The following is a 25645-nucleotide window of genomic DNA, read 5'->3' on the forward strand; positions in this document are numbered from 1 at the left end:
TGCTTCAAGTTTATTTGCAATTTAAAGGAGTGCCAAAGAAGAACAGGGAGCAAAAAAAGATCTGTCAGAATTTTCTTATCGATACTTTCTGTCACTCTTCCATCTAGCTGAACACCAAAGCGCGAGGACTTACTCTCCTCATTACCAGGATCATTAACTAGTATGAAATAGGATCCACCCTATCAAGGCCAATTTGCCACCGGGCTTCATCCTATTGCAGTGTTTTCTAGTGAGAGATCTCTGCATAGGTACGCTTCCCAACACCCTATGAAATCAAAAGTAAGCAAACTCACGATAGTTCTCATTCAATCAGAAAGAGGAAATAGAGGCAAAGTGATTCACTGCTTTTAAACAAAGTCAGACTACACTGTTCAGTCACATTCAGAGCTGGGAAGGAAACTCCAGGTCCTCCTGGGAAGATATAGGCACTGCCTCAGATGTACCAGTGCCCCACCATCTTTTGCTGTTCACTCTCTACTTCATCTTTGGAGCCTGCACTAGGAGGAAATTTTAAGTGAAAGAAATCCAAAGACAAGGTGGGAAGGTGAAGAGATGCTGAAACTGAATCTACCTCCATATAACAACATCTCCTCTATGAGAGCACAGCAGAGCTACCCCAGCAGAATATGTCAACACTCAAGAGTCTCTAATTCTCTGGCAAACAGGCATTCCTACCTGAGATACAGCAAGTGGGTAAAGAATGCATTTATTCATCTGTAAAATGTTGGAAATAAAAAATAAAATTGGACCGGACTATTTCAATTTCTCCCAGAAAAACCCAGAACATTTGACCTTTTTTTGGCATTTTAAATCAAAAATTGATTATTTTAAGCTACATGTGAGAGATCATTCATTCTTAACAAGGATTTGTTATATTGCTTGTTTAGAGTAGGATTAAATAAACTTTTATCATGCTGGGACTGTTAACTCTTGATGCTTTTGACTGCTACACTCATGCAGTTATTAACTCCTAAATGTCTTTGATTTGGGCTATAATTGCTTCTTTCATTAGTTTTTGTGAGATCTGAAACTGCACTCAGAAGTGCCCTTTCAATACTTGTTTTTTTGGTGGAGTTTTTGCCCCATCCTTGTAATAGCTATGACGGTTGGGCTGCTAATTAATATTACAAGATGTTAAAAATACATTTCAGCAGACGTATTAAGGAGCAGCAGATAGATGCCTTCTACAGCCCTGCCTGGGACCACTGGGATGTGTTGGGATGTCACTGCAGCTAGGGTGATGGTCCCTGACTGCCTGTCTGCTGCCAGCATGGCTTTCTGTGGGGGACTGGCTCTGTCCCAGCTCAGCACTGCCATGGCTCTGTGACCTGGCAGGCAGGCAAGCACACCTGAAATCAGCCAACCACGATGCCATGCTCAGGGGTGTCCTTTGTCACAGCAAGAAGGGCTGGGTGAAAATGAGCTTGGAAGGATGGGTATGCCCTCTGGGGTGCTCTGGGGTCTGTCTGGTGGCTTGGGAATGAGGGGGAGTGGTGCCCATAGCCAGCAGCAGCTACCCATGCACAGGTCTTGGGGCTACTTTGGCTTCTGATGTCGCTGAAACAGCAAGTATGGAGACTTTGTCCCACAGCCCCAACTCTGAGGCTGACAAAGGGTAAAATGGAGACCCAGGAGGAGGCCTTCTCCAGCTGCTTGTGGCTCGGGGTCAGTCCCTGAGGAGTTCTGGAATGGCACTTGGGGCTGGGGCAAAGGACACTGTCCCACGTGCCCCAAGAAACCACACCAGGGGCTTAAAAACATTGAAGACCTGGATGAAAGCATACAGAAATGAGTGCCTAGCTATTTAACAACAAACAAGGGTATTTAGCACTGAAACCCAGGTCACAGCCCCATTTTGGGGGTTCAGACACAACAACATGAGCCTCTTGCATCTTTGCTCCAACACCACTCCTGAGGTGTGAGAGCCCTCTGACACCCAACAGCAGGAAGAGGTCAGGGAGCAGGCATCCCTGCAGGGCATCACTCCTGGGCACTGTGGCCATGCCAGCCTGAGCTGCTCTCCCGCCTTTGAGGACAGAGCTTCATCTGCTGTGCAAAGACTGAACCCACAGAAGGAATAAGGAGGAAGGTACTAGCGACAATTCACTCTGTGGTTTTAGCTGGAAGCAATTTCAGTGCTCTTCAAAGATGGCGATGCTGCTGTATCACATTAGCCCCCTGTACAGGTAATGAATGGGAACTGTGTACTGTGAGCACTAGATCACCAACCTCAGAAAGATTCAGGGGAAAAAAAAGTCATAATACACACTGAAAAATAAATAGATGCAGACTAGGACATAGAAATATTTCTTTTCTGTAGAATGCTGATTAATGTTGCATCAAATCACAATAAAATAGCCCCCAAGGCTCATTTTCCTATTTGTAAAAGGGTAATAGCGATTAGCTTTACCAATGTTTGTAGCAGGTCTTGAGGGGGGTTGTGTGTTCAAAAGAAATACTAATGACCTGAAGAGGTCATTAGTTTGGGGATATTCTCCTAGACCAGCACCACTCTGACTCTACCTAACAAATCATACAGCAAAGAGTGAACTTTCATCTGCACTAGCTTCAGGCATATTTTAAATTACTTAACTGAGTGTAATTGCAAAATAATTTTATTCCACTCTTTTATAGCAGTTTTCCTGTTCTGCCAGCCAAAGGCAAAACTGGCAAGCCCTTGAAGGACAGGAGGCTGCTGAGAGGATTATATTTTGACAGGACTTCTCAGTCCAGAGGATTCACCTCATCTCAGATAGCAGCCCATCACACAGGAGCACCACCGTGAGCCCCACCACCAAGCGGGGCACCCCTGATTTACACTATCAGCACTTGGTCTGAGCACCTGATGAGGTGCTAACTACAGCAGGTCTGTGTGACATGACTATAGTCCTAGAGGTAATTTCCTACACCTTATTACCACATAATAATGGCCTCTTAACAACCAGGCTAATCAAGAATTAATGAGGCACTAAAACACTTTTAGGAACAATGAAGGATTTAAAAATTTCTCTTATGTGTTTTATTTAAAAAGCAATTAATTTAACAGTTACTGCCCTTACTTTGGAGTCATATAAAAAGTCTTGGTACTTATCAAATGTATCAGTTGAAAGGTTTTATGCATTCATCAGTTATTTACTTATGTGAGGCTGCACATAGCCTAAAGAGAGTAGAACCACATTTGGGCCCTGTCTGCCTCCCTGATGTAATTCCATTTGTCTGCTCAGGCACTCCCCTGCTCTCACACAGTGAAATACACCAAAAGCATAACAAAGTCAGCCCAAATTCACACTACTGCCAAAAAGGGATTTTTTAATTATCTCTGGAAACTAGAATGTCAGGGATTTTTTTTTTTAATTTTTTAAAAAAATTTTTTCCCAAGGAAGGGAGGGTTCACTTCAATGGGGAGCCATCTTTGACAGAAGTTTTTCAGAAACTAAGTGAAATAAATGGTGGGAAAAAAGTAGGGATAATTTATGCTGCTAAAGGATTTCATATTAGTGACTCCATGCTGAATTAAAGCCTGAAAATATGTGCCTTTACCATTAGCCTGGAAGGGATAATCAAAACAAAAACATGTTCAAATTCAACTTATTTTTAAAAACTTCCTGCTGTGGTGTAAGGGTGGGGGATTTATCCTGCTTTGCTGAGAAAATCCCCAAGAAGATCATTCTGTGACAGATAACAGTTAATGGTTACTAATTCCACTGCTGACATTGAAATTACACTGATTCCCAACATAATGGATGAGTAAATAGCACATCCGAAATTCTCAGATGCTTCCACATTTCCTACGCAATCCAAAAAGAGAACTCCCTCATTAAATAATACACTGTCAGAAAAGGCAATTTGATTAAATAAACCTATCTGTCAATCATGCCTAAAGTTATAAAAGGAAAACATTTTGTAGCTAAGTAAAACTTTTCTCCATATTAATCTTTCTCTGTCTCTTTATTTTCTTTTTCTTGTGTGATTCTTAAAAGAGAAGTAATGAAAACCTATGTGCCCCAAAGGAAGATTGGGGCAATACCTGGGCACCTGACAAAGGAGTTAAAAGTTAGTCTTTACCATTAAACAGAGGTGACATGATGGAAAAATCAAGGGAGAAAGGAGGTAAATGATGATATGCACTAATCCAGAAACCTGAGCTACTGTGGGTGTAGTTTTTGTATGCTTTGTTACATACATCTCTTTATTTTTTTTTCTGTTTTTTGGGAGGCGTGGAGACATGTTTTGTAAGGAAGAAGCAGAAAACGGGAGTGCCCACACAGGTGAAAAACAACACGAAATGAGGCTGCAGGTGACGAATCTTGACAAAACCAGGAATGCAATGGTAGGAAAACAGCAGAGAGGTTGCAGCAAGGAAGAAAATGAAGGAAAAAAGGTAGAAGTGGTGCATGGCAGAAGATGGACATCAGGTAACAAGGCAGGGAAAGAGAAATCAGAAATTGTACTCTGCATTGGGTCTAAGGTGCCCAAGGGTAGGGTTGTGGGGCTGTTCCCCAGGTTTGTTCTACTGGGCTCCCCTCTGCCCATTCACAGAGCCACACTACCAAAGTATCAACATATATGCTTCTGCAGCAGCAAATGAGGTCACACTGCATAACAACAATTACCCAGCTGAATTACAACAACAGTGGGGTTAATTTTTCATGCTACTTAATTTCATCAACACTGTGGGCTGGGGAGAGGGGAAGAGTTGTGTAACATGGTGTGATGTGTGGAAAGTCTCTGGACGTCACTGTCTGGTGGCCAAAGATGGAAATGGGGCCTGGCAGCTTCCTCTCCTTGGCTTTGGGAGGCAGCAGTTTCTTAGGACATCAAATACTTAATTAACCGAGCTGCAGAATTGTAGGATAAGATTCATACAGTTCCTTCTCTGATGGGGGAGTGTCAGCCTGGACTGTGCTTTTCTTGGTGAGTCTTTAAAGCTAATGCAACTCATACAGAAGACATTCTTTGAAAAGAACCAGAGATTTATTTGGATAAAAATCTGAGTGGATGACAAGAGCATGCAAAGAAATAAGATGAGATTTTAATTTCTTTCAAGTAGAAAAACATAAGCGGCTTGAGCAGAAGGTATTTGCTTTGCAGCTAGGCACTCTGGCTTTTATGTTCTTCAGTGTACAGAAAGAGTTGTTCTTCTCATACTGAATTCATAGCTCTGCAATGTCATTCAGCCAAATGGGATCATGCTAAAGAGATACTTGGCCATTTCTGTTAGATAAAGATAAATCAAAATAATTTTAAAAGGAGGGCTGTTGCTTTATGTAATCTTTTCACAAAGCCTGGAGATGATGGTTATTAAGTAATCCACCTACTTTTGTCTGAGGGAAACATATACAACTTTGGAATAATATCAGTATTATAGGTCCTTCTACAAATCTTACCTTCAGCATCCAGCTTTCGGCCCACCTCTCATTGTTTATGTATTATGTATGTCTTTTTATTTGTTTAGTCTTACGTGTTACACATAGTAATCAAACTCCTAAAATCCTGGATGACAAGTCTTCTGTTACCATACCTCTGATCTTCCCCCTTCTCTCTTTATTCCACTGTCTCACAGGCTTCAGAGCTGGCAATTTGGTCCCTGACTCCTGCCTACTCAGCATCAGTCACAGGATGCTGCTGTGGCTGCTGCGGGGCTCCTCACAAGAGCATGCCTACGGAAGACTGGCATCGGCCAGCCACTCCTAGACAGTAATGAAATACCTGCAAAAGGCTCAGGGAGAGGATTCTTTCTCTAGAATACAAAACCTGCAAGAGTAAAACTCTCCAGGAGAGGACAGGACATCTGTCCTCAGTTGTCTGTGCATTTCCTGGCCCTGGAGCCGGGCTGCTCGCTCACTGAAGCCATGCTGGGATTGCTGTGCTGCGGGACATGATGCTCACTATGCTGATGGCAGCTGTGAGGGATGTGGAGGAGAAGCAGACCTCCACTCTGAGAAACACAGATTCCTCTTTTTTTTTCCCTCCCCGATCATTCCATGTGCAGTCACTTTGTAGCAAGCCCTTTTTTCCTACACATGCAAGTCATCCTGCTTTACTGAGGCTGCTCACAATAAAGCCTGCTGCTCTCAGGGAAATGCTTTTTAACTGAACTGGAGATGGGCAGCACAGCACAAGCAGAAATCTAGGTACCCACAGGAATTCTTCATCCTTCAAACAGTAATACTGAATGAAGTCCTGCTAAAAGGCATTATGCTTGTCTATAATTATTTATGAGATCAAAATCTTCCAATGTGACAGAGGAAAACCCAAATTTTTTTAACAGTTTGTGGCAAAAGGTTTTGTTGTTTCTTCCAAAGAAGTGTATAGAAATTGCTGTTGCTTGCAGTTATTGCTGGTATTAAAGTTTGTGCCTTACATCACATTTTTGTATGTTATAGGGAAAATATGGATTTCATGTGAGAAGGGACCTGAATGGTTTCTTAAGACCAACAGTTTAAACCAGTATAAACCAGAGTAATAACAAATTGTTTTCGAGGTTATGGTCTGTGATGTTCTGAGGTTCCCAGCCCCAGACCTTTTCCCTGCTCTTTTGCTGAATTCAGCCTCCATCAAGACAAGTCACACGTCTGGATGCCTGCCTCATCTCCCTGGGGGACTTCAGGACAGAAGACCCCCCCTATGCCCACTGAAATGCCACAAAAATTGGTCATCAAGCCAGGTATAAAAATGTAATTTGCTCATTCTTTGTCTGTATCATACTAAATACTTTTAAGACATTATTTGTGCTGATTTGTCTGCTTTGCTTTGATAGTAGGAAAGCTGATGGTGAATGTACTGGGTTTTTACCCATAACTGCACCAAATTCTAATACAATTAAATATACAGTAAGTTCACATGTTTATCAGGAAACAGATCAGTTCTGAATTTAGTATAACTGATCTATCACACATCCTGGAGTGTGTCTCTGAAGAAGTATGTCGAGAGACTCCTTTTCCCTACCGACAATTGCTTACAGTTTATGCCATGAAAGGGGGAATCAGCACAAATGAATCCTGACAAAATATCTTACAAAACTAATAAAAATCAGCATGCAGAAATGCCAGCTGTAATTGCACTATTTTGCCATAAAAGGTCTGTGGGCCAATCAAACCATGTGGTTGTTTTTTTTTTTTTTTTCCTTTGGAAAAACTTAGCTTTTATCTTTGTAAGTCAGTGGTACAGTTGTCCTGATTTTGGAATGATCAGTAAGTACAATCCTTTTGAATTTCAGGAACAATCTACCTCATCCAAACCTTTGTCCTGATTCATCTCCAGCTTTGATAGCTTCGGTGTGTCACCCTGCTTGCTTGTCAAATCTATCATCAATTCTAAAATTGCTGATAAATATATTCCACATCTCTTTTGGGAGAGAAAGCCTATCTGCATGCTAAACAAAGAACAAAATGCACAAAGCCAAGATACACACTGAGATGTAATATTCTCCCTCTTAAAATACCACAGGTGAAATGATAATGTGGAAATATTCTTACCCTGAGGAAGGCAGACTCCAGTTGTAGCTTAGCAAATCAAAGACAAGAAAACTTGCTTGCAATAGCATCCTAACAAATCCAAAGGGTTATTTTTTTCCCAGTTAAAAAATATCCACACTCTGACTTTTAATCCAAATCCAAAGATTAAGGCAGAAGAACTTCAATAATTTGTTTAGTTAGGTATGAAAAGTAATTTGTCATGAAACTGCCAGCCTGCCACTATAAAGGCTTAAAAAAAAATCATAGCTATTCATGGCTGAACAGTCGGACTTTTCCACACAGGAAAATTCATCATCATTTCAGGTTTCAGTATCTTTTTGTATTTTGCATGGCAAATAAAACGTTGTCCACCAAGCTGGAAATGTCTCTTTTTTTCAAGTTGGTCACTCTGTGGGAGAAACAGGCACCTCTTTAGATTCCTTTAATTTGTTCTTCATAGTCATAAAGTAAGTTAACCGCAAAATGAAGGAGCTTCTCATTCAGGATCTCACTTTCTTGTTATTAAAAAATTATATCTGTGTACCAATAAAGTATAAAACTAAGGCACTTCAGATTCCAAAATCTTTCCATTCCTGGACGAGCTTTAGTGTTCAAATGTTAATAGGATGCCTGCATTTAGGGGGAGAAAAAAAAAAAACAACCCTAAAAAACTTGGCCTGTATTCAGGCTCAAGAGTCTGTGAAACAGACTTTTTCCATACTATGACCTCAGTCTTAGGATTTCTCTTTTGCAAAATGTTAGTTATTTTTCTTGGCAGGTAGCCAGAACCCTGTATCTCTCTTTCCTCCCCTCTCACCCTCCTCCTCTCCCCACCCTCCAGGCACACACACACCTCTCCTCTTCCCATCACCCAGCAATTCAGCCCTGAGATGAGGTAACCCCCCCCCCCCCCCCGCCTCCCCATCTTTTGGCTGACATGGTGTGGAGATAAGAATCAGGTTATGACATCCTGGAAGCCCGGAAGTATCGAATGCTTCCAATCACTCTTCTCTTCTTTTGGACCCATTTTGTTTTGTTTCCCTGCCCCAAACCCCTGGGCAAAGCCAGCAGTCCCCCATACCCAGCAGTGGTGGTGCCCCTGCCAAGCATCAGCTACGGCGGGTTTCAAGTTGCAGCAGCTTTCGCCCAGAGTAGAGAATTTCCAAAATGTGTTACCCTGGCAACCAGGAATTTTAGCCCAGCAAAAACCACTACCACGCACACCGCGACTCCAACGTGCGAGACGCTGAGCTTCCATTTATCATTTTCTTCAGAGAAAAAATACAGAGTGGGGTCGATGGTGTCTGCCTTCTTGGAGGCATTTCCAATGAAACGGACTTCTTCCCGGGTACTTGCATCTCCTGATTTTCCTGGCAACCCGTCTTTAACCACTGTATCCTGAGCTAATATATAATACACACAAAATTCCTAATTAGTCCCTTACAAATGACCTAGTCCAAGGAAAACAGTGCCTAAGAGAAAAATAATGTGCTTTCAGTGCAATACAGGAAAACATTTCCTCAAGCACGATGATATTTTATCCGGTTAAGTTGGTCAGCTTTATTCTAAGTGGCATTCAATGAACACTGGTGATACAGAAACATTTTTTGACTTTGTATAAAATTAGAAATAGCAAGTTTTCCAATAGGACAAAAGCTTCTGTTTCAGAGTGAAGGTTTCTCTTGCATAAAACCACCTTTCCCTTCAGCTTTGAGCCAAGGGTGGCATCAAAACGAGGGCAGCTTCCTGCAACTAATTAATTTTCCCTACAGTGTGCAGAGTACAGCTGGATAGTAAAGGTGAAGGCGCTACACAAGAGGGCCTGTATCAAGGGTACTTTATAAATAAAACTCTGCATTGAGTCGTAAAGGTAGTTAATGTAAGCTATTTGTTAGATCTGGTAAAAGATATATAGTAAAAGGTATAGCATTTAAAACTGGGACAGTGAAAGCCCTATCTCAACCCTCTCTAAGTCAAACAAAATTCCCCCAGACCTCAGTAGTACTTTTATTTAGCATTCACCTATCCCCATTTTTGTTGACATCTCAGATAAGGCTTTTTTTGGTCTGACTCGAAATCAACAGAGGCTCAATTTTGTCCCAGGAAAACCACAGATGCAATTAAGGTCAGATTGGGTTTCCATATGTTTTCTTTCTAAACCAAACAAATCAGCTCCAACTCATCCTCTTTCAGGGAGATCATGGTTTTGAGATCTTTTTATGACTGTAGGTGCTATTTAAAGATTATTTTTACTTGTATCAACTTTGACTACTATGTATCTATATCTTTTAACTGGCAAAAAAATAACCATTAATACAAATTTATTCTTTCTCCCTAACCTTGTAGACCTTAAAGACAGATTCAGTCAAGATGTGTGTGTGCAAATGTCTTCCAAGAAAATGTCTTTATAGCATTTGAAGAAAATAGACTTCTTGGTATCAACTTACAATAGGGTTTTTTTTTTTGTGAACTATCAGCAGCATTGTGCTCTGTAAACTCAAAAAATCTGTGCTCAGAAAAGGTTAGGAATTGGCAGGAAAGGTTCACATCAGCAATGTGACAATACCACAGTGACTCTGATGCATCCTACAGGTGAAATCACTCTGCTTTTGGGAGTGGGAAGTTATGGTAGAATTACATTTTTAACAGTTTATATATTTAACACACAGAGTAACACTCTGTATGTGGACTAAGGGTAATATTTCAGGGGAGAGAGCAGAAAAGAGGAACTTTTTCGTGGAAATTTGAGAGCTGAGGAGGGCGTTTTAGCTGCCCTTGCTGGACTGGCTCAGCAGAGTGAGAATCTGGCAGTGTTAGGGGTTAGTTCTTCAAGCCGAGGCTCAAGTAAACAGGTGGAATAGTGCAATGAAGCCAGCCTTCTTCTTCTGCCAGAGACTTAGTTCATGGATAAACACTAGACTTTCACTTCTGCAGTTTTAAAGACCTCCATCACTCTGAAAAACACTGCCTTCATTCATCATAGTAAGGGGGTGTTTTCTTTCTTCCCTTTTTTTTTTCATGGACCGGAAGACTTCTCTCAGAAACATCACAGATATACATTAAAAGCCATTGACATATTGAAGTTTATAGAAACAAAAAAATTCAGAAATTATCATAAAGGGTGCTATTTCATATTGGCTACCGTCCCTTGGAAATTGTGCTTTTCAGCAGAGCAGGGTCATCTGCGGCTCATGGGCAGATTGATATGCTCCAGGACACCCCTGGACAGAGCCTGTAGAGTTACTAAGAGAGTTTTCACCAAATCACTGGTTGATGTGTCTGTGGCAGATGTCCTTGCCATCTAAAATGTCCGCAAGCTGAGCTGTGAGAGGTTAGGATGTTGCCCCAGTATCTTAATCTGAATGCTAAGAAGTGGATTATATCCCATAAAAGTTTGTGAAGCCCTTTTTTTTTGGAACCAGCTTCCTCACTAGCATGGATTTCACCCCTTCATTGTCCTCCAGGCCCATCTGTTAGCTATTTTCTGGTTCACTTGACTTGATCCATCATGGTCCTCTTGGCAAACAAAGAGAAGGATATTGAAGATGTACTGCTGGAGGGTTTTTTTCCTCTGCAGCTTGCATGCTTTGTCCCTTCTCTATTTGCCATCTCTTCCTCCAGTTCAGCAAGACTAAAGCCAAATCCTTCTAATTTAAACTGTGTGACCCGTGTCCCAAGACTGAAACTCTGGGGAGAGGATGGGAGAATGGTGAGGGGGCAGGAGCTGCCACTGATCACCAGGTCTTGCAGGCACCTGGGAAAGGCAGCAGCTTCTGCTCTCCCTTTCTCCCTACATGTGGCACTCCTCAGGACATTTAGCATTTACTATGCAAGTTTGACTTTGGAAACTTAAACTGCTACCCATTTCCTTTACTGTTCTGGGTGAGTAATCCTCAGCTTTTTTTACGGGACATTTTTCAACACTTTGTACAAATATTAATGAGATAGTCTTCAGGGTGGTCTAATTATTTTAGCTGGGGAAAAGCCCAAGGTTAACTTAAAATAACTTGCACCAGGGCTTTCAGTGAAGTGAGGTGGGATTAAGGCTACTCTTCCAACTCCCAATGTCCCATCAGGTTGCAGTTGTTGCCTTAAGGTCTAGACCACACATCAGCCAGATGTGAGAGGACGAGCTCCCTGAGGGCTAAGAGCTGGATGGTGACTGGCAGCACTTGCTCAAACCGATCACCTGTGTTTGAGACTGGTTCTCTCTGTTCTCCACAGACACCTTGTAACCCCTCTACCTCAGTCTTCCCATTGCAGAAGGGGAAACCAGCAGGTGATTTTGGCTGGGGCAAGACAGAAGAGAGGAAGAAAGAACCAACATGTGACACTCGTGCCAACACAAATGTGTCAAATCAAGCAAGAACAGCAGTGGTGTTGCTCCAAAATGATATTTCCTTCCTAAAGGAGAATCAGGGTGGCAAGAATGATGAGCAGGTGTTGGATGGGCAAGAAACTGTAGCACTAATATCTGCAAATAGGCATCTTAGAAGCTGCTGACTTCAGTGCTGTCACTGAAGATCCCCCTGAGCAAACCATTCTGCACATGATTCTGGGGACCAGTACAGGGAAGGAACAGAGCCAACAGCTATTTCTGCCTACACACAGTGATCACTGTGATTCTCAGAGAGTATTAGCAAAGGACAAAACCTGCACAACTGCCATAAATTATAAAAGCCTCCCTCAATCTTAGTTAATTCTCTTGTAAAAAGGGAGGGAAAAATCTGGAGCAGCTCAGCATGAAAACAATTGTGGGAGGGTTAATAAAGAGACAGCACTGAGGCATCTAGCTGCTAGCCCTGATATCATTAAGTAAGTGCACTAGAAATGTCGAGGTAAATGCATAGCAGTGAATCACAGTCAGGCATGATTAACCTTGGGTAGTCTGAACTGGAAATCATTTACAAACACAAAGGTACTGAAGAACATCGCAACAGACAGTACATCGAAAGTCATTCCAAGAGCGGGAGTCACGCTGAGCGCTTTGTATATTTGTCCCATTTTTTAATTATTGTCATATTTTGCACATGAGAAGATGGAAGATCCCGGACCCCTGGCTCAGGGAAGAGTTTCTGTGGCCCTGCAAGGTCCCCTGAAACATGTGCACTGGTTGGAATCATTTTGCCTTGCACAAAAGTTTTATAAAATTAAAAGTTTTAATTGCAACAATCTGAGGCTTACTGAAAGGACACACAGATTTACCAAAGAAAGATTAAAATCCTGTAAACGCAAATATTGAAGAACCAGAGACCACTCTTCCTTTATCCATACCCATGTCTTAATGCAGCCCTCCAGACTCCGGTGGTAAAACCAGGGCAGGGAAAGGATTTTAATACAAATGTTTCTAACGAAATTCGTGAAAGTTTTCTGACCCTTGAAAATTTACCCTCTGATCGCAAAATCAGAAGAACAAAACATCACTAGATATTTCTGATCAGTCCTAAAAGTTTGGAAATGCTCAGCAAAGATATAACTATATGACCTATAGAGAGCTATATATATTGAGTACGACAACAAAACCCCTTCAAACACAGAATGCTCATGGCTTTAAAAGCATTCAATTACAAGGAACATGAATCAACTGGGGAAGACTCCAGACAGCTTAACACTTTTGTATTGTTTGCACCTTTTATTGCAATTCTTCAGTGCCAGCTCAGGTGATTATTCTGAATGCCAAGGCAGTGAAAGCCATAGGAATGGCATGGGAATATTGTGCAAAATGATACAGCTCTGCTTAGATTTCCTTCCCTAAAATAAGACTTTTGCATCAGTCTTGTTCTCCTAAATCCATCTCCATTATCCTTAGCATTTCAATAACTGCCCTTATTCATCGGCCTCATTAGGATGCTGCATCAATTAATATGCATCATCTAATGCCTACTATTTTTTTTTAATGTATAATATTATTATCAGTGGAGAGCTATGTTGTAATGAGTCTATCTAGGGAGTTAGATATACAGGAAAAGCCCCTATGCATAATGCTGTTCCAAATGATTCCTGTACCCAAAGCCTCTGAACAGAGCACCGTGCATCCTGCACTCTGTTTCTGTGCTCTCAGCGGTTACAGATAGCACCTCTGGTCCTGGGGCTCCAGATCTCAGGGTTATGTTTGTTTTTGAGGACCTGGAGCCCAGTGGGCAAGGCACGAGGGTTATCTTGAGGGGAGATGTCATGTTAATGCTTGGTTCACAAACGCCTCACTGCCTGATTCAGGAGGGTAATCAACCTGTCCTTTGAAGCTGCATAAATAATGTTTGGATGGAGGTAGTATATCTGCACCAGGGATGAATTAACTGCCATTGAATCATATAAGCTTGGCTAGAGTGTGAGGCTTGTAACATGCCTGAGGAAAATAAAAAAGACATTTTCAAGAAAAAAACATTAATTTAATGCTCCCCATCTCTTCTGTAGTTTTCCTCTAGGCAAACATGACTTTGTGCGGGTTTTTTTGTTGCTGTTTGTTCCATTTTCACAGGGAAACGCTGATTCACAGTGAGGTGCATCCACAGTTTCTCCTTGTCAGGCCTGAACATGCCATCTCTCTCCCACATCAATGTTGCTCCTTTTTAGCACCCCTGACAGGAGATGCCAACTGGGCTCCTTTGACACTCTGAGGGGAGTGACACCTTGCAAGAGGGTACAGCCTTTTTACCCACAGGGACCCCTGGCTGCATTCATGCCCCTTGCACACCCTGAGGCTCCCAGCTGGGCACTGCTGGAGCTCTTGCCCAGGCGTGGCCCTCTCCACATGCACCAGGGAAGAGAACATCCATCTGCAGACGGACCAGGCACACAGGCTCACACGTCCATGTGCACTGCAGGTTCTCCTGGCTGTGAATCGTGTGCACAGGTATGAGTTGCTGTGGCCCCAGAAGAGCAGAGGAATTCTGTATTTGTGACTGCCTGAGACACCAGGGATAACAAAGCTGTCCTAGAAGACGGTGGGAAAGAGAAGAAAGGCCAACAGCAGGGTAGCATAAAGATAACTGGGGCAATGGTGTGTGCCTACATATCAGTGTGAGTTACTTTCCTTCACTAACACTCACAGATCCAGCCCTCTATTGAGTAACATGTACATCTTCAGTCTGCTAATGCCTTTTACTTGTCTTCAGTTTTTGATCTCAGTAGGTAGCCTCAAATCTAACCCACGACCATTTTGGGGTGTTCCTCTGAACACATATTTTGGGTTCAGGGATATCACTATTGTGGTTCAGAAGTCTTACAGGATTTTAATCCAATGAAGGAGAAGAAAAGAAGTTTCTTCATCAATAAAATACTAACTAGAAAAAAAACCCAAAAACACTGCGGAGGATGGCTTATGTTTTACATATTGCTAAATATCAGTAAAAATAAATGTGTTCATTTCTCCAAAATACCTCCAGATGGCATTAAAACCCTTCGTCTTTTGGTCTTTTATGCAATATTATTTTAAAAAATGGTAATTATTGAAATCATTCTATTAAACATCCCCAGCAATCATACTATCAGAAGGCATAAGGTTGCTAATGCTTAATTCATTTAATAAGTTTGCCTAAATGTGCTTGCACACTATAATTACATTCCACAACACAATCTGCAGGACAAGCCATTTCTTACACCGTGTCAAATCTTTTTCTAGATTAATTTCCAGAAGATTTTTAATGCGTATTTGCAGCAGAAATCGAAATGTCCCACAATAAATCACTGTTATTGCACCTCCTTCTGTGACTACTTTTGGCCATGTAACAAATGGTGACACCTTGTGAGATTTACATGATATAATGCTCTGAATTTAAATAACAGGAATCAGAAAACATAAATTATGGGCCAGATGCACTCTAAAACTCACATGACTGACTGTTACATGAACTTCCCTCTCTCAAATGGGATTAAAAAGGTGAATGATTTTGCAGAAATTCATAACGCTCCTGCCTGGTAGTTATTAAAAGAATTCACTTATCTCGCTTAGTTTGCAAGACTGATGCTATTCTTAAATTTTTTTAACTTGCAGCCCATCTGTTTCATAGACTGGTTTATGTTGGCAAAACAATTCAGTCTTTTGTATACTAGGGTAAAAAATGGTAAAAGCTTCTATTGTTGCCCTAAAGCGAAGGTGAACACTGATATATTACAAGTGCCTGCTCCTATCTATTTCTTGACTTCTTTCGTTAATTCAAAAAACATCAACAAAATCGTGAGAGAACAGAGATAACTGTAATTGGATTTCAAGTAATTCAGAGGTGAAGCTGCAGACTGCAGTCTTTTAAAATTACATCAGTACATCAAAGGCATATGTGACATGATGTTTTTTAGCAAGTGTGACAAACTCCAGCAGCATTAAGGTAATGTTGAAGTAAGGTTCTAAAGGCCAGCCTTGCACACCCACAAAAATAATCTCATATCTATTCAGTGTGATATGGAGCCATTTCACTTGAAAAGATTGCTGACTTACTAGCATGCAGAAGTTGTAGGAATAATTAATGTTTAGTCATTATCTAAAAAGCCGTTTTACGAAAAAGCATCAGTGAAAGAGCTTTATCTTAATGAAAACAAACAAATTCTATTTTGCCCAACAAATCTGATAAAAACACAGCTGCCTTCTCCAATCTTAAACACAAATGTGACTTACGATGTATGGGTTGCGCTTTTCTCTGGGGTCTTTGGCTCTACATCACTTTTCCCTTTAAAAGAGAAGAAGAAAATGACATCAGAAATGGGTCAGCATGGAAACTGCTCAGATGTGACACATCAATGCTTTATTCATTGCTTACACTGACCACTCCTGCCACACACAGAGACAGCTGTGGAGGCAACCACAGGGCTGCAGGGGCACTGCTGGAGCATTTGCAAGCAGGGGGTCATTCCTGACTTGACTTTTCTTGTCACTGACACGTGCTCCGGAAATGTCAGGCAGAGAAACTCCACAAGAGGAGATGCTTAGAGGACACAGGCTTTACCAGGGACAGCAGACCCTGGAGCAATGGAAAGGATTTCTCTAGGGCTCTACAGCTCCGCTGTTGAGAGTGCACTCCATACAATATGCACTTGCTCCAAAATCCTGCTCCAGGAGCAGTATTTATTTAATACAAAGCAAAACAGCATCAGGAGGAGACAGTGAGGCAGTGATCAGGGCAGAGTTTTGCTAATGGATATTTTGGTTCACATTAGTTTTGACACATTAAGGATTTGATCTTTAGCTTCTTTAAGTGGGGGCTGGGGAAGCCATCTTTTCTATGTTGGCTTAGGCACTCAATGCCAGGAGAAGTCAAGTACCCAAATGCTTGAGAAGAATCAGTGGCCCAAGGGATGCCTCTTCACATTTCCTTACAAATCATATGGGTCCTGGTATGCTAGCTTGTGATGATCCCCGTCTTGGGTCCAAAAGAACATATCTGCCCAACACAACTTAGTTACTTAGCACAGACAGTGGGAGTCAGGCTGCTGGCAGGTGGGGTGGTACTGCTTCTGCTGAGCCAGGACCAGTCCCTCCCCCTCCTTTCTATCCCCTCACCAAAAAACAGTAAGGCTGATGTTGTTTGCTGTAATTAATGTTCTCTGAGTAACCTGAGAGAGCTGCACTCCAGTGTAAGACTTCTGTGTAGCTCTACCACAGATTTAGAGGGCATGCTACTCCACTTTGATCACCTTGAAAACTTGAATTCCGGGCTTAGTGAGTGTGCAGGTGCTGATCCTCTTGTGTGTTGCTGGATGCTAATAGCTGTCTACACGAGTTTATTTTGCCTAGCAGACAAGGAGGTGCAGAGGTTGAATGTGACTGGTTTACTGACAGATGTCTTTTTCTCCATTACCTTTTAATGAGCCATGTTAAACCAAAATCCACCCATCCCTTCTGAAAAAAAATGTGATAAATTCTTATTTTGGTCAGGCTGTTTTGGTGTTGCCTAATATGTTGCTCATTGAGTTGAGTGGGTTTTGGATCAGTCCCAACCTAGTTCGTGCAGATGAGCATTACACATCACCCGTTTGCTGCTGACAAAGAGCTCACCCTCAGTTTGAGCAGCAAACTGTATGGTTTGAGCAGTAAACTGTAAGGACACCTCTGGTAAAACTTAGTGTTGCCTTCAGAAGAGGTAGGATTCTGCTACCAGTGTTCTTCCACTGCTGTACAGAAGGAAGCTGAAAGACACTCTAGACAGTGACCTGCTGTCTTGTAGTGGAAGTTCTGGGTATTGCAAACACCTTGACACAGTGCTTTCAGATCTCATTCTCCCCCCTGGTAGGGTCTGTGTCTACTCAGCTGAGGTGCCTAGACTTCACTGAACAGGATGGGGAAAGCTCTGGATGACTTCAAACCCACCAATGCCTTCATGGACCTCTAGGGAAGCTCAGCATTCACTGAAAGAGGACAGCACAGCCAAAGCCACCTAAAATTTAGGCGTGAGCAGGGCATCTACACAGGATGGAATACATCCATAATCTCTAGATCACCCTTCACTTTCAGCAAAAACGTCAGAAAGTATATCCAGATGGTGAACTTGCTGGCTAGGAAGCTGTTGCTACAGTATACGTTTGTCAGCCTTCCGGAGCCTGGAGCCCTGGAGCTCATCTGCATTATGGTAATTTGGAACAAGAAACCAACAGTAACAGTTGGCATATATTCAAAGATTTTCTATTTGTAACTTGGGTCTTTTCTAAGTGATGAATTATTACCATGAGCGCTGGTTTGTTTGAGTGTGAGAGGGAATATGGATTCCTGAGTGCTTTGCCAGCAGAGTTCACATCAGTTCTACTTTCAGCAATGTGTGTTAATGCAGCAACAAGGGAAACAGCATACGTACTGTGAGGAAACAGAATGTCTGTGATTTAGCCAAACTGGATATTAATGGATTACCCTACCATAAGCATTTGTAGCTGCTTTTACGCTAATTGTCACTAAACATACTTCTGGGTGGAGAGGAAGGATGAAGCCTGTACAGACGGTAGAAATGCATCAGTCCAGCCCATCAGAGTAGAAAATCTGGCCATTAATGCTTTATCAGTTCTTACCAACTTCATTCTCAGTTGACTGAATCTTAGAAATTTTACAAATGTGTACAGCCTAAGCATAGTTGAATGTCACAGATACAGTACAGATAATATTTTTGGATAAGGGTATGTAAAAGATAATTACCTGTTACAATAACTTGGGTTTTTTACATTCACTCTTAGCCAAATTAAGGTTTGCTTTTGATTTTTTTTATGTAACCTGTCAAATGCATGTAGGTACCATTGTGGGAGGCTGGCATTTGCTGAACTGCTAAATCTTCTCTAGTTTTGACTTCTTCTTATGCAAAATTTGTGCCAACCTTTGTTTCTCTTAGCCTTTTTGTAATTAACAAAGAACATGCTACCCACCTTGCCATGGGATTGCTGTTAGCACACCTTGTTTCAGATGTTAAGCACTGTGAAGCACTGTGTATGTCTCCTGAAACAGGTGTGTGTGTGTCAGTGGGTGTATGCAGAAAATACACAGTGGAAACAGTAGCTCCACAGATCCCTAGCCACAGAACTGGGAGGTCTTTGCTAGTTTTTGCCTCATCTCATGCAACTTCTGTCCCAACCTTTTAGATACAAGCAGAAGATGTGTCCAGATTTCTCGAATTTCAAAATAAATTTCAAATGAACTATTGTAGCATTTCCCCTGTTGAATACTGGGTGGCCAGAAAAGGAGTTCTCTCCTCTTAGCTGGAATTTTGGAGCATCACTCCACCCAATTAAGTTTCCATTTCTGGGTAACAGGGATAAATAATATTCATTGTGATGGAGTAGTAAAATTTCAGCCATTATGAGTTTTTAAATGCTTTGATTTCCTTGTGGGGGAAGGATGACAGAAATGCAAATGCTATCCATGAGAAAGACAATGTTGGCAGCTGCAATAAAACCATTGCAAATGACAGGCTCAAGAGCCACTCCAAAGAAGTCAGGGTGTAATGGGAAGAAACAGCTAATTGGGACTCTGAAGATGTGCACTTGGATACATTGACCATTAGATTTCTTTCTCACAGAGTAATTTGCTAGTATTTCCTGGCAGGACCTGGGGAACCCATGGAGAGAGGAGTCCACACTGGAGTAGGTTTGCTGGCAGGACCTGTGACCCTGTGTGGGACCCATGCTGGAGCAGTTTATGAAGAACCTGTGGGAAGGGCTCATGAGAAGTTCATGAAGAACTGTCTCCTGTGGGAGGGACCACACACCAGAGCAGGGAAGAGTGTGAGGAGTCCCCTCCCTGAGGAGGAAGGAATGTCAGAGACAATGTGTGATTACTTGACTGCAGCCCCCACTCCTTGGTCTCCTGCACTGCTGGTGGGGAGGAGGTAGAGAATTTGGGAGTGAAGTTGAGCCCAGGATGAAGAGATGGGAGAGGAGAAGGTGCTTTTAAGATCTGATTTTATTTCTCATTGTCCTACTCTGATTTGATTGGTAATAAGTTAAATTTATTTTCTCAAGTTGAGTCTGTTTTGCCCCTGACAGTAACTGGTGAGTGATGTCTCCCTGTTTTTATCTTCACCTATGATCCTTTTGTTGTATTTTCTCTCCTGTGTCCAGGAGATTAACAGAGCAGCTTTGGTGGGCACATGGTGTCCAGTCAGGGTCAACCTACCATACATCTGAATAATTTTTTCCCAAATTTCCTTTAAGTTTGACATATAAGACTGGTAAAGTCTATGACCCATTCTAACTGTGTTGTATCTGATACCTTATTCCAGCACTTCAACAGGAATTCTTACGGATACAGCTTTCAGAGATAGTCAAACTCTCTGTGATGTTAGAAAAAGTGTCTGGGTGTGCAACAGTGACCCTAACTTTTGCCACCAATGAAGAAAGTATTTCTGCATGGGTTCAGCTGTTCTTTGGTTTGCTTGCCATCAGCTAGGCAGAACCAAGTGTAGCTTCTGCCCAGCTGCAGATTTTGCTGAGCAGGATGAATGAGGAGAGGAGAAACTGAAGGTATTGGGGTGTGGGAGGGATGGGGGAATAGGAGGTGAAGTGGGGTCGAAGATCACAGGAGTAAGAAGCAGGGCAAAGTTGTAAGGTATAGGATCAATTTTGTAATACACAGGAATGCAGGTTTCATGAAATCTGCAAAACAAACTATTTTATTCAAGTGTTGGAAGGAGGAAATACTCAGCTAGGACCAAAGCTGGCCAAATACTGTGGCCTCTGATGTCACTGCAAAGCCTCTCAGCTCAGCTGGTGTGTTTGTCATGCTTGTGCCTCTGCCTGTGTTTGCATAGCCCTCTCTATTATGGTTCTTTCATGCTTCTTTCTCTCATTACTGTATTCGTTATTTTCTGACAGAACCTCATACCCTTTGCCTTTTATTATTTCCTTAGTGCTGGTACTTGCAGCAATATCAAACCAATGCCAGCAATCAAGTTACACCACTGCATGTTTCTTCACAACATTGTCTTCCTCATGCTGACCTTTTCCCAGTGAAGAGCCACACCATTTTTAAAGCCTACATCTCCTAGTCTTGTCTCTCTGGATATCTTTTCCCTCACACAGTGTGTGACCAGACCCCTTCAACGACCTAGCTACAAGCTCGGGGCATTTTTCATCTTCAGTCACAGACCTACAATTTGCAAACAGGGCTTTGTGTTAGCTGACAGGTCAGGAAGCTAGCAAAATAATTCTTTAGGTTGTGATGATTTTATGTGGAAAGCAGGACAGAATCATGTATTTTTAATATGCAAGACAACATCAACCATCAGAGGTGTCAAGGGAGAGGATTAATATTTTGTTTCAGAGAACAATTCAATCTTCCCGTTCAATGCAGATGCTAAGTTTTTTACCACAGCTAAATGTAATTAAAGTGCTACTGATCTGCACCATGATTTGTAAACTGGAGTCCACTGGAAAGCCCTGAGCAGGAGCCACAGAAGCATCCATCACTCCCCTACCCACACTGCTAGCCAAAAAGACCCACAGCCACAGGGTCTTTGAAATGTTATCTAGTGTTAGTTTGGCAAGACTTGTGTAGCTCATTACTGTGCAATGGCCACCAAATATACCATTGCATATGAAAGATAAACGATAATAAGTTTTCTTGCACAATTTTCTGGCAGTCTGGATCTGACTGTGCAAGTAGGTCAGCTCCTTTCTGGCTTTCCAAAAAAAACATTCTTTTGCTCTTTCAGTCTTTCTCATTTACATAATGGAACAGCCATAATGAAATGAAAACCTTTTGTTCTTCCCAGGCAACCAAAAGAGCTGACATTTTGATGGTCACTCTTCAGTTCAGTTCTCCATATTTGTCCACAGCAGAGTACTGCCTGCTGAGGCTCTGTGCTGTCCCAGTCTGCCACTGATCCCTTACTTCATCAGACATTTCTTTTTCAAAGTCATTGTCTACCCCCCACCCAAGGAAGCCAGGAAATGAGTTGGTACTTACTTGTATTGCTGTGTCCTGTAGATCCCTGTTGTGACTCCTACAGTAACAACAGGAAAAAAAGGGAAGGTGTATTATTTTTTCAGCATTTATTTTGCTGCAATACTTGCTTGGACATTACCTTAACAATACAAACAGCACTGATGAGTGCTCATTTGGTTTCAAAGTAATTTTCATTTGCAAGAATAACTCAAATATTTCTTGGAAAATCCATTAATTCTTAGGCTTGTAAAGTTATTTCACAACAACCCTTTAATGGTGCAATTCCTTGTATAGCTATTACGACTCTCCTGCTCACTATTCATGTATTGATCAGCCAAAACTCGTCTATTATCTTCTACAAGTTCAGATGAGAAGACAGAGGGAAGGCCAATATTGTTTCATGGACCATTGGATTCCTGAGGTAGTAGCACAGCTGGTCTTTTCTTTTCACATCTTGACATTGACAGCATCAGAGAATGAAAATACAGACTAGTTCTGGGTCCCTGAGATTACAAGGTCGACCTTGTATGACAACAGCAATATCTGTGAATGTGGTGCAATAAATCAGACCACTTTTCCCTCAAGTGCAAACTCACTGTGTTTTACACACAGAATTTGTTTGCGTTCATAAAAATATATAAAAAGGCTCTAAATAAAAATATAGGCCATCACAAAAAGCTAATTAAATCAAGGGAAAAAATAATACTTTGCCATGGATGGCAGCAGGAAATGTATCCTGCATGTAACTCTGCTTCTGAATACCCCAGACACACACAGGAATACCACCTCATACCCATGCTGCAGTCACAGCTGCAGTTAACAATGCTCAGAGAGGCCAGGCACCCACAGGAACACATGCGGTCATTTTTGGTGAGGAACTGGGTGCCGGAGCAGATCCCTGATCCGCAGAGGCAGAGAGATGAGCCAAACACACAGAGGAGAGAGGAACTGCAGGTCCCTAGAGAGCTGAGGATGCTCTGACTTGGTTGGGCTGAGATTGTGCTGCTGAGTCACTCCAGAGAATTCCTCAGGGGCATGGGGACCCAAGAGCTTCTTGGGCCCTCTAAACAGAGGGTGGCTGGATAGCAGGCCCTGGCATCTTGAGGGCTCGGCTCATCAGAATCCCTCCATCTGCACATTTTGCACTGTCCAGACTGCATGGCTTTGTTCTGTAATTCTAATACCATAATACACATCTGCAATTCACTTCCATCCTATATACCTGTAATGTCAGATGTCAAATTTTTGGGCAAGCCCCAAGAGAGTTTCTACCTTCTACTGCAGTGTGAAAAGATGTCTACCATGTTTCACATGCCAAGACTAATTTCTCAGTAATTTGAAATTGTGTACTTTTGACAAATTGCATCAGCTTTTTGTGAATGTTTCTGTTGAAGGGAGATTAAATCCTGTTTTTTTTTCTAGTGACTGAATGTAATTTAAAAAGTCAAGATCAGCTTGCAGCAGTGATGTAGTGGTGTGTACACTTGAATTTAAATGGTACTCTTGTAGCCAACCACACTCCCAATAGAAGTAGGCTTTAGAGCATGTCCAGTTTCCAAAACAGAGAATTTATGTACCTGGAGAAGTTCAGGGAAATACAATCTTTTTGAGGGAAATATCCTTCTATTTGTAAAAGTGTTTGAAACTTCTAAACAAGGATCTTGCTCAGTCTTCTCATTAACCTCAGGAAGAATGCACCCTCCCCTTTAACTGCTGAGCGCAGTGCTCAGTAGTGCCTCTGCCGAAGGCTAGTAAAAATATCTCATAGAGAAATAGAGAATGTTCCCACTCATGGAGGAAAAAAAAGAATGTAACTTTAAAAAAAAAGGGGAAGCCTTCATTTCTGAAGATTATTTTCCAGTGTATTTCCTCCAGCTTGTTAAAATCAACAGGAAAGGAAAAAGCAAATGAATTGTGCTTGTAAAGAACATCATCACTATGATAACTTAGATCTCCTGAGAATAATCACCTAATAGCTCCTGTGACAAGAAACCAGTTCTCCTGGAGTTGCTAAATTAATTCTCAAATAACAAAATGATGGCTGATCCCATAATATCACATATACATAACCTGAAATCAAACACCTGATCAAACTATCAAGATAAGAAATCACAGTAAAAAAAAAAAAAGAGAGCAAAGCAAGCAGCAGAAGTAACAGCATTTTTTTCCTGCACAAGAGAATTAATGCTTGAACATGAAAGCTCATCCACACAAGCATCAAGTGAGCTCTTATTTACAAATTTAATTATTCATTTAAACTTTATTTATTAAGATGCTTTTAATGAAATTAAAATCAAGAAATGCCTGATCACTTGTACATAACAAAGTGTGGCAGAGATAGGAGGAAGGAAAGCACAAATAGCCTGTCACATCACAGATTCAATCAATTATCCTTAAGCTTTGAAAAACAAGAAATAAAGAGACCGTCATTGCCCCTTCCTAGTAAATTCAAGAGTACAAATTAATTCCAGAGAGAATGAAAATTCAAAGTTAAGGATGAAATGTAACTTTATGCCCTCCATTACATAAAGGACAGGTCTCTAGTGGTGCTTCTCCAGCAGCTCAGTACTTGAAAACCTACTGGGCACCGTCACATGTGTCAAATCTGACCCAGAGTCTCCTCCCATTCTTGTGAATCAGTGCAGACCTCCCATGTTAATGACGCCTGATCTCATATAGAAGTACAGCATATCCACATCCATCCCCTCCATCAAATGAGCATTTAGGTATATTGACTGATATATCCATATGTGCAGTTTCAGATGTGCAATTCTGTTATATTTGTAATGTATAAATCTCAGATATTTAGTTTTTATTACTAGACTGATTTCTAAACCACTCTAGCTAGAGTAGCTGTGGCCTTTGCAACTTTAATAGCCTAATTAATAAATTTCAAGTTTCAAGCTGTCAGATTGCTAATTACTTGAATTGCAGGTTAAAAGCAGTGTGTCATGAATGCAAACTAATGATGCTGACACTCAGTTTTTACAGACAGAAAAGTAGTTATGATTTGCATCCTTGTAACAGGACAGGAGTCCTCCAAGCTTCTCTTTTTCCCATTCCCAAAATAATGTGTATTTTTATTTTCGGGAACCGTCTTCTGTTAAAAGTGAGTGCAGTCTACTTGCTTCTCTTGCTGCAAGAGTCTTCGTAAATGAATTGAACTGATGTTTCAACACTGCCATTAAGACTGAAAATGAATTCACGTTACCGTGCATGACTTGGTACTAAGAGATGAAGCTGTTGCCCTGATTTTAGCCTTTCAGTCTCTTTTTTGGCCTTGGTCACTACTTAACTGACAGACCCATTGATCTGAATAATGTGCAATCCACAAAAGTTTGGTGTAGCCCCCAGGTTTGGAAAAGTAGGGACAGCTACGTAGTTTACCTGTGGGAAAACTTTCTAAGAGCTATGGAGACATTCCCTATGAGGTCCAATAAAGATTTTACACCATGCTTTGTGAAAAGCAATAGCTAGCTTATGAAGGTTTAAAAAATTAGGAAACCATTTTTTGCATTTTGGAGCCTGAAAAGCAGATGCTTTATAAAGTCTGTAACTGTGCAGATTACCAGATTACACCACAGAATAGCTTTTAAAATATTTAAGAATATTTTAAAATAGAAGTGGTGTGTAAAATCAATATAATCTATGGCAAGTAATACAGGATTGTTCCAGGACTCTGGTGAGTTTTTAAAGGTATTCCCTTCCTATCTCACACAAAGCACTGTAATTTCTGGCCATGCAGGCTACCCAGGCAACAATACAGTTGTGATGTTATTATATGTACAGAAGTATACTCATATATTACTAGATGAAATCTTGTCCATCCTAAACG

The 25645-nt window shown here is 41.4% G+C and overlaps 1 protein-coding gene across 1 annotated transcript in view; it reads right to left on the bottom strand.

The window, feature by feature from the left end:
* AFF3 (ALF transcription elongation factor 3) overlaps positions 1–25645 on the bottom strand; it is a 315602-nt gene that overhangs the window by 101390 nt on the left and 188567 nt on the right. Inside the window, exons 6-7 of the mRNA XM_066176588.1 lie at positions 21832–21868; positions 16069–16120 (exon numbers count right to left, since the gene is read on the bottom strand). Coding sequence (XP_066032685.1) covers positions 16069–16120; positions 21832–21868 — 89 coding nt within the window. The remainder of the gene's footprint in view (positions 1–16068; positions 16121–21831; positions 21869–25645) is intronic.

Source organism: Chamaea fasciata, unplaced genomic scaffold (assembly GCF_029207755.1).
Source record: "Chamaea fasciata isolate MVZ Bird 193981 ecotype frontalis unplaced genomic scaffold, bChaFas1.0.hap1 SCAF_2, whole genome shotgun sequence".
NCBI classification, from domain to species: Eukaryota; Metazoa; Chordata; class Aves; order Passeriformes; family Sylviidae; genus Chamaea; species Chamaea fasciata.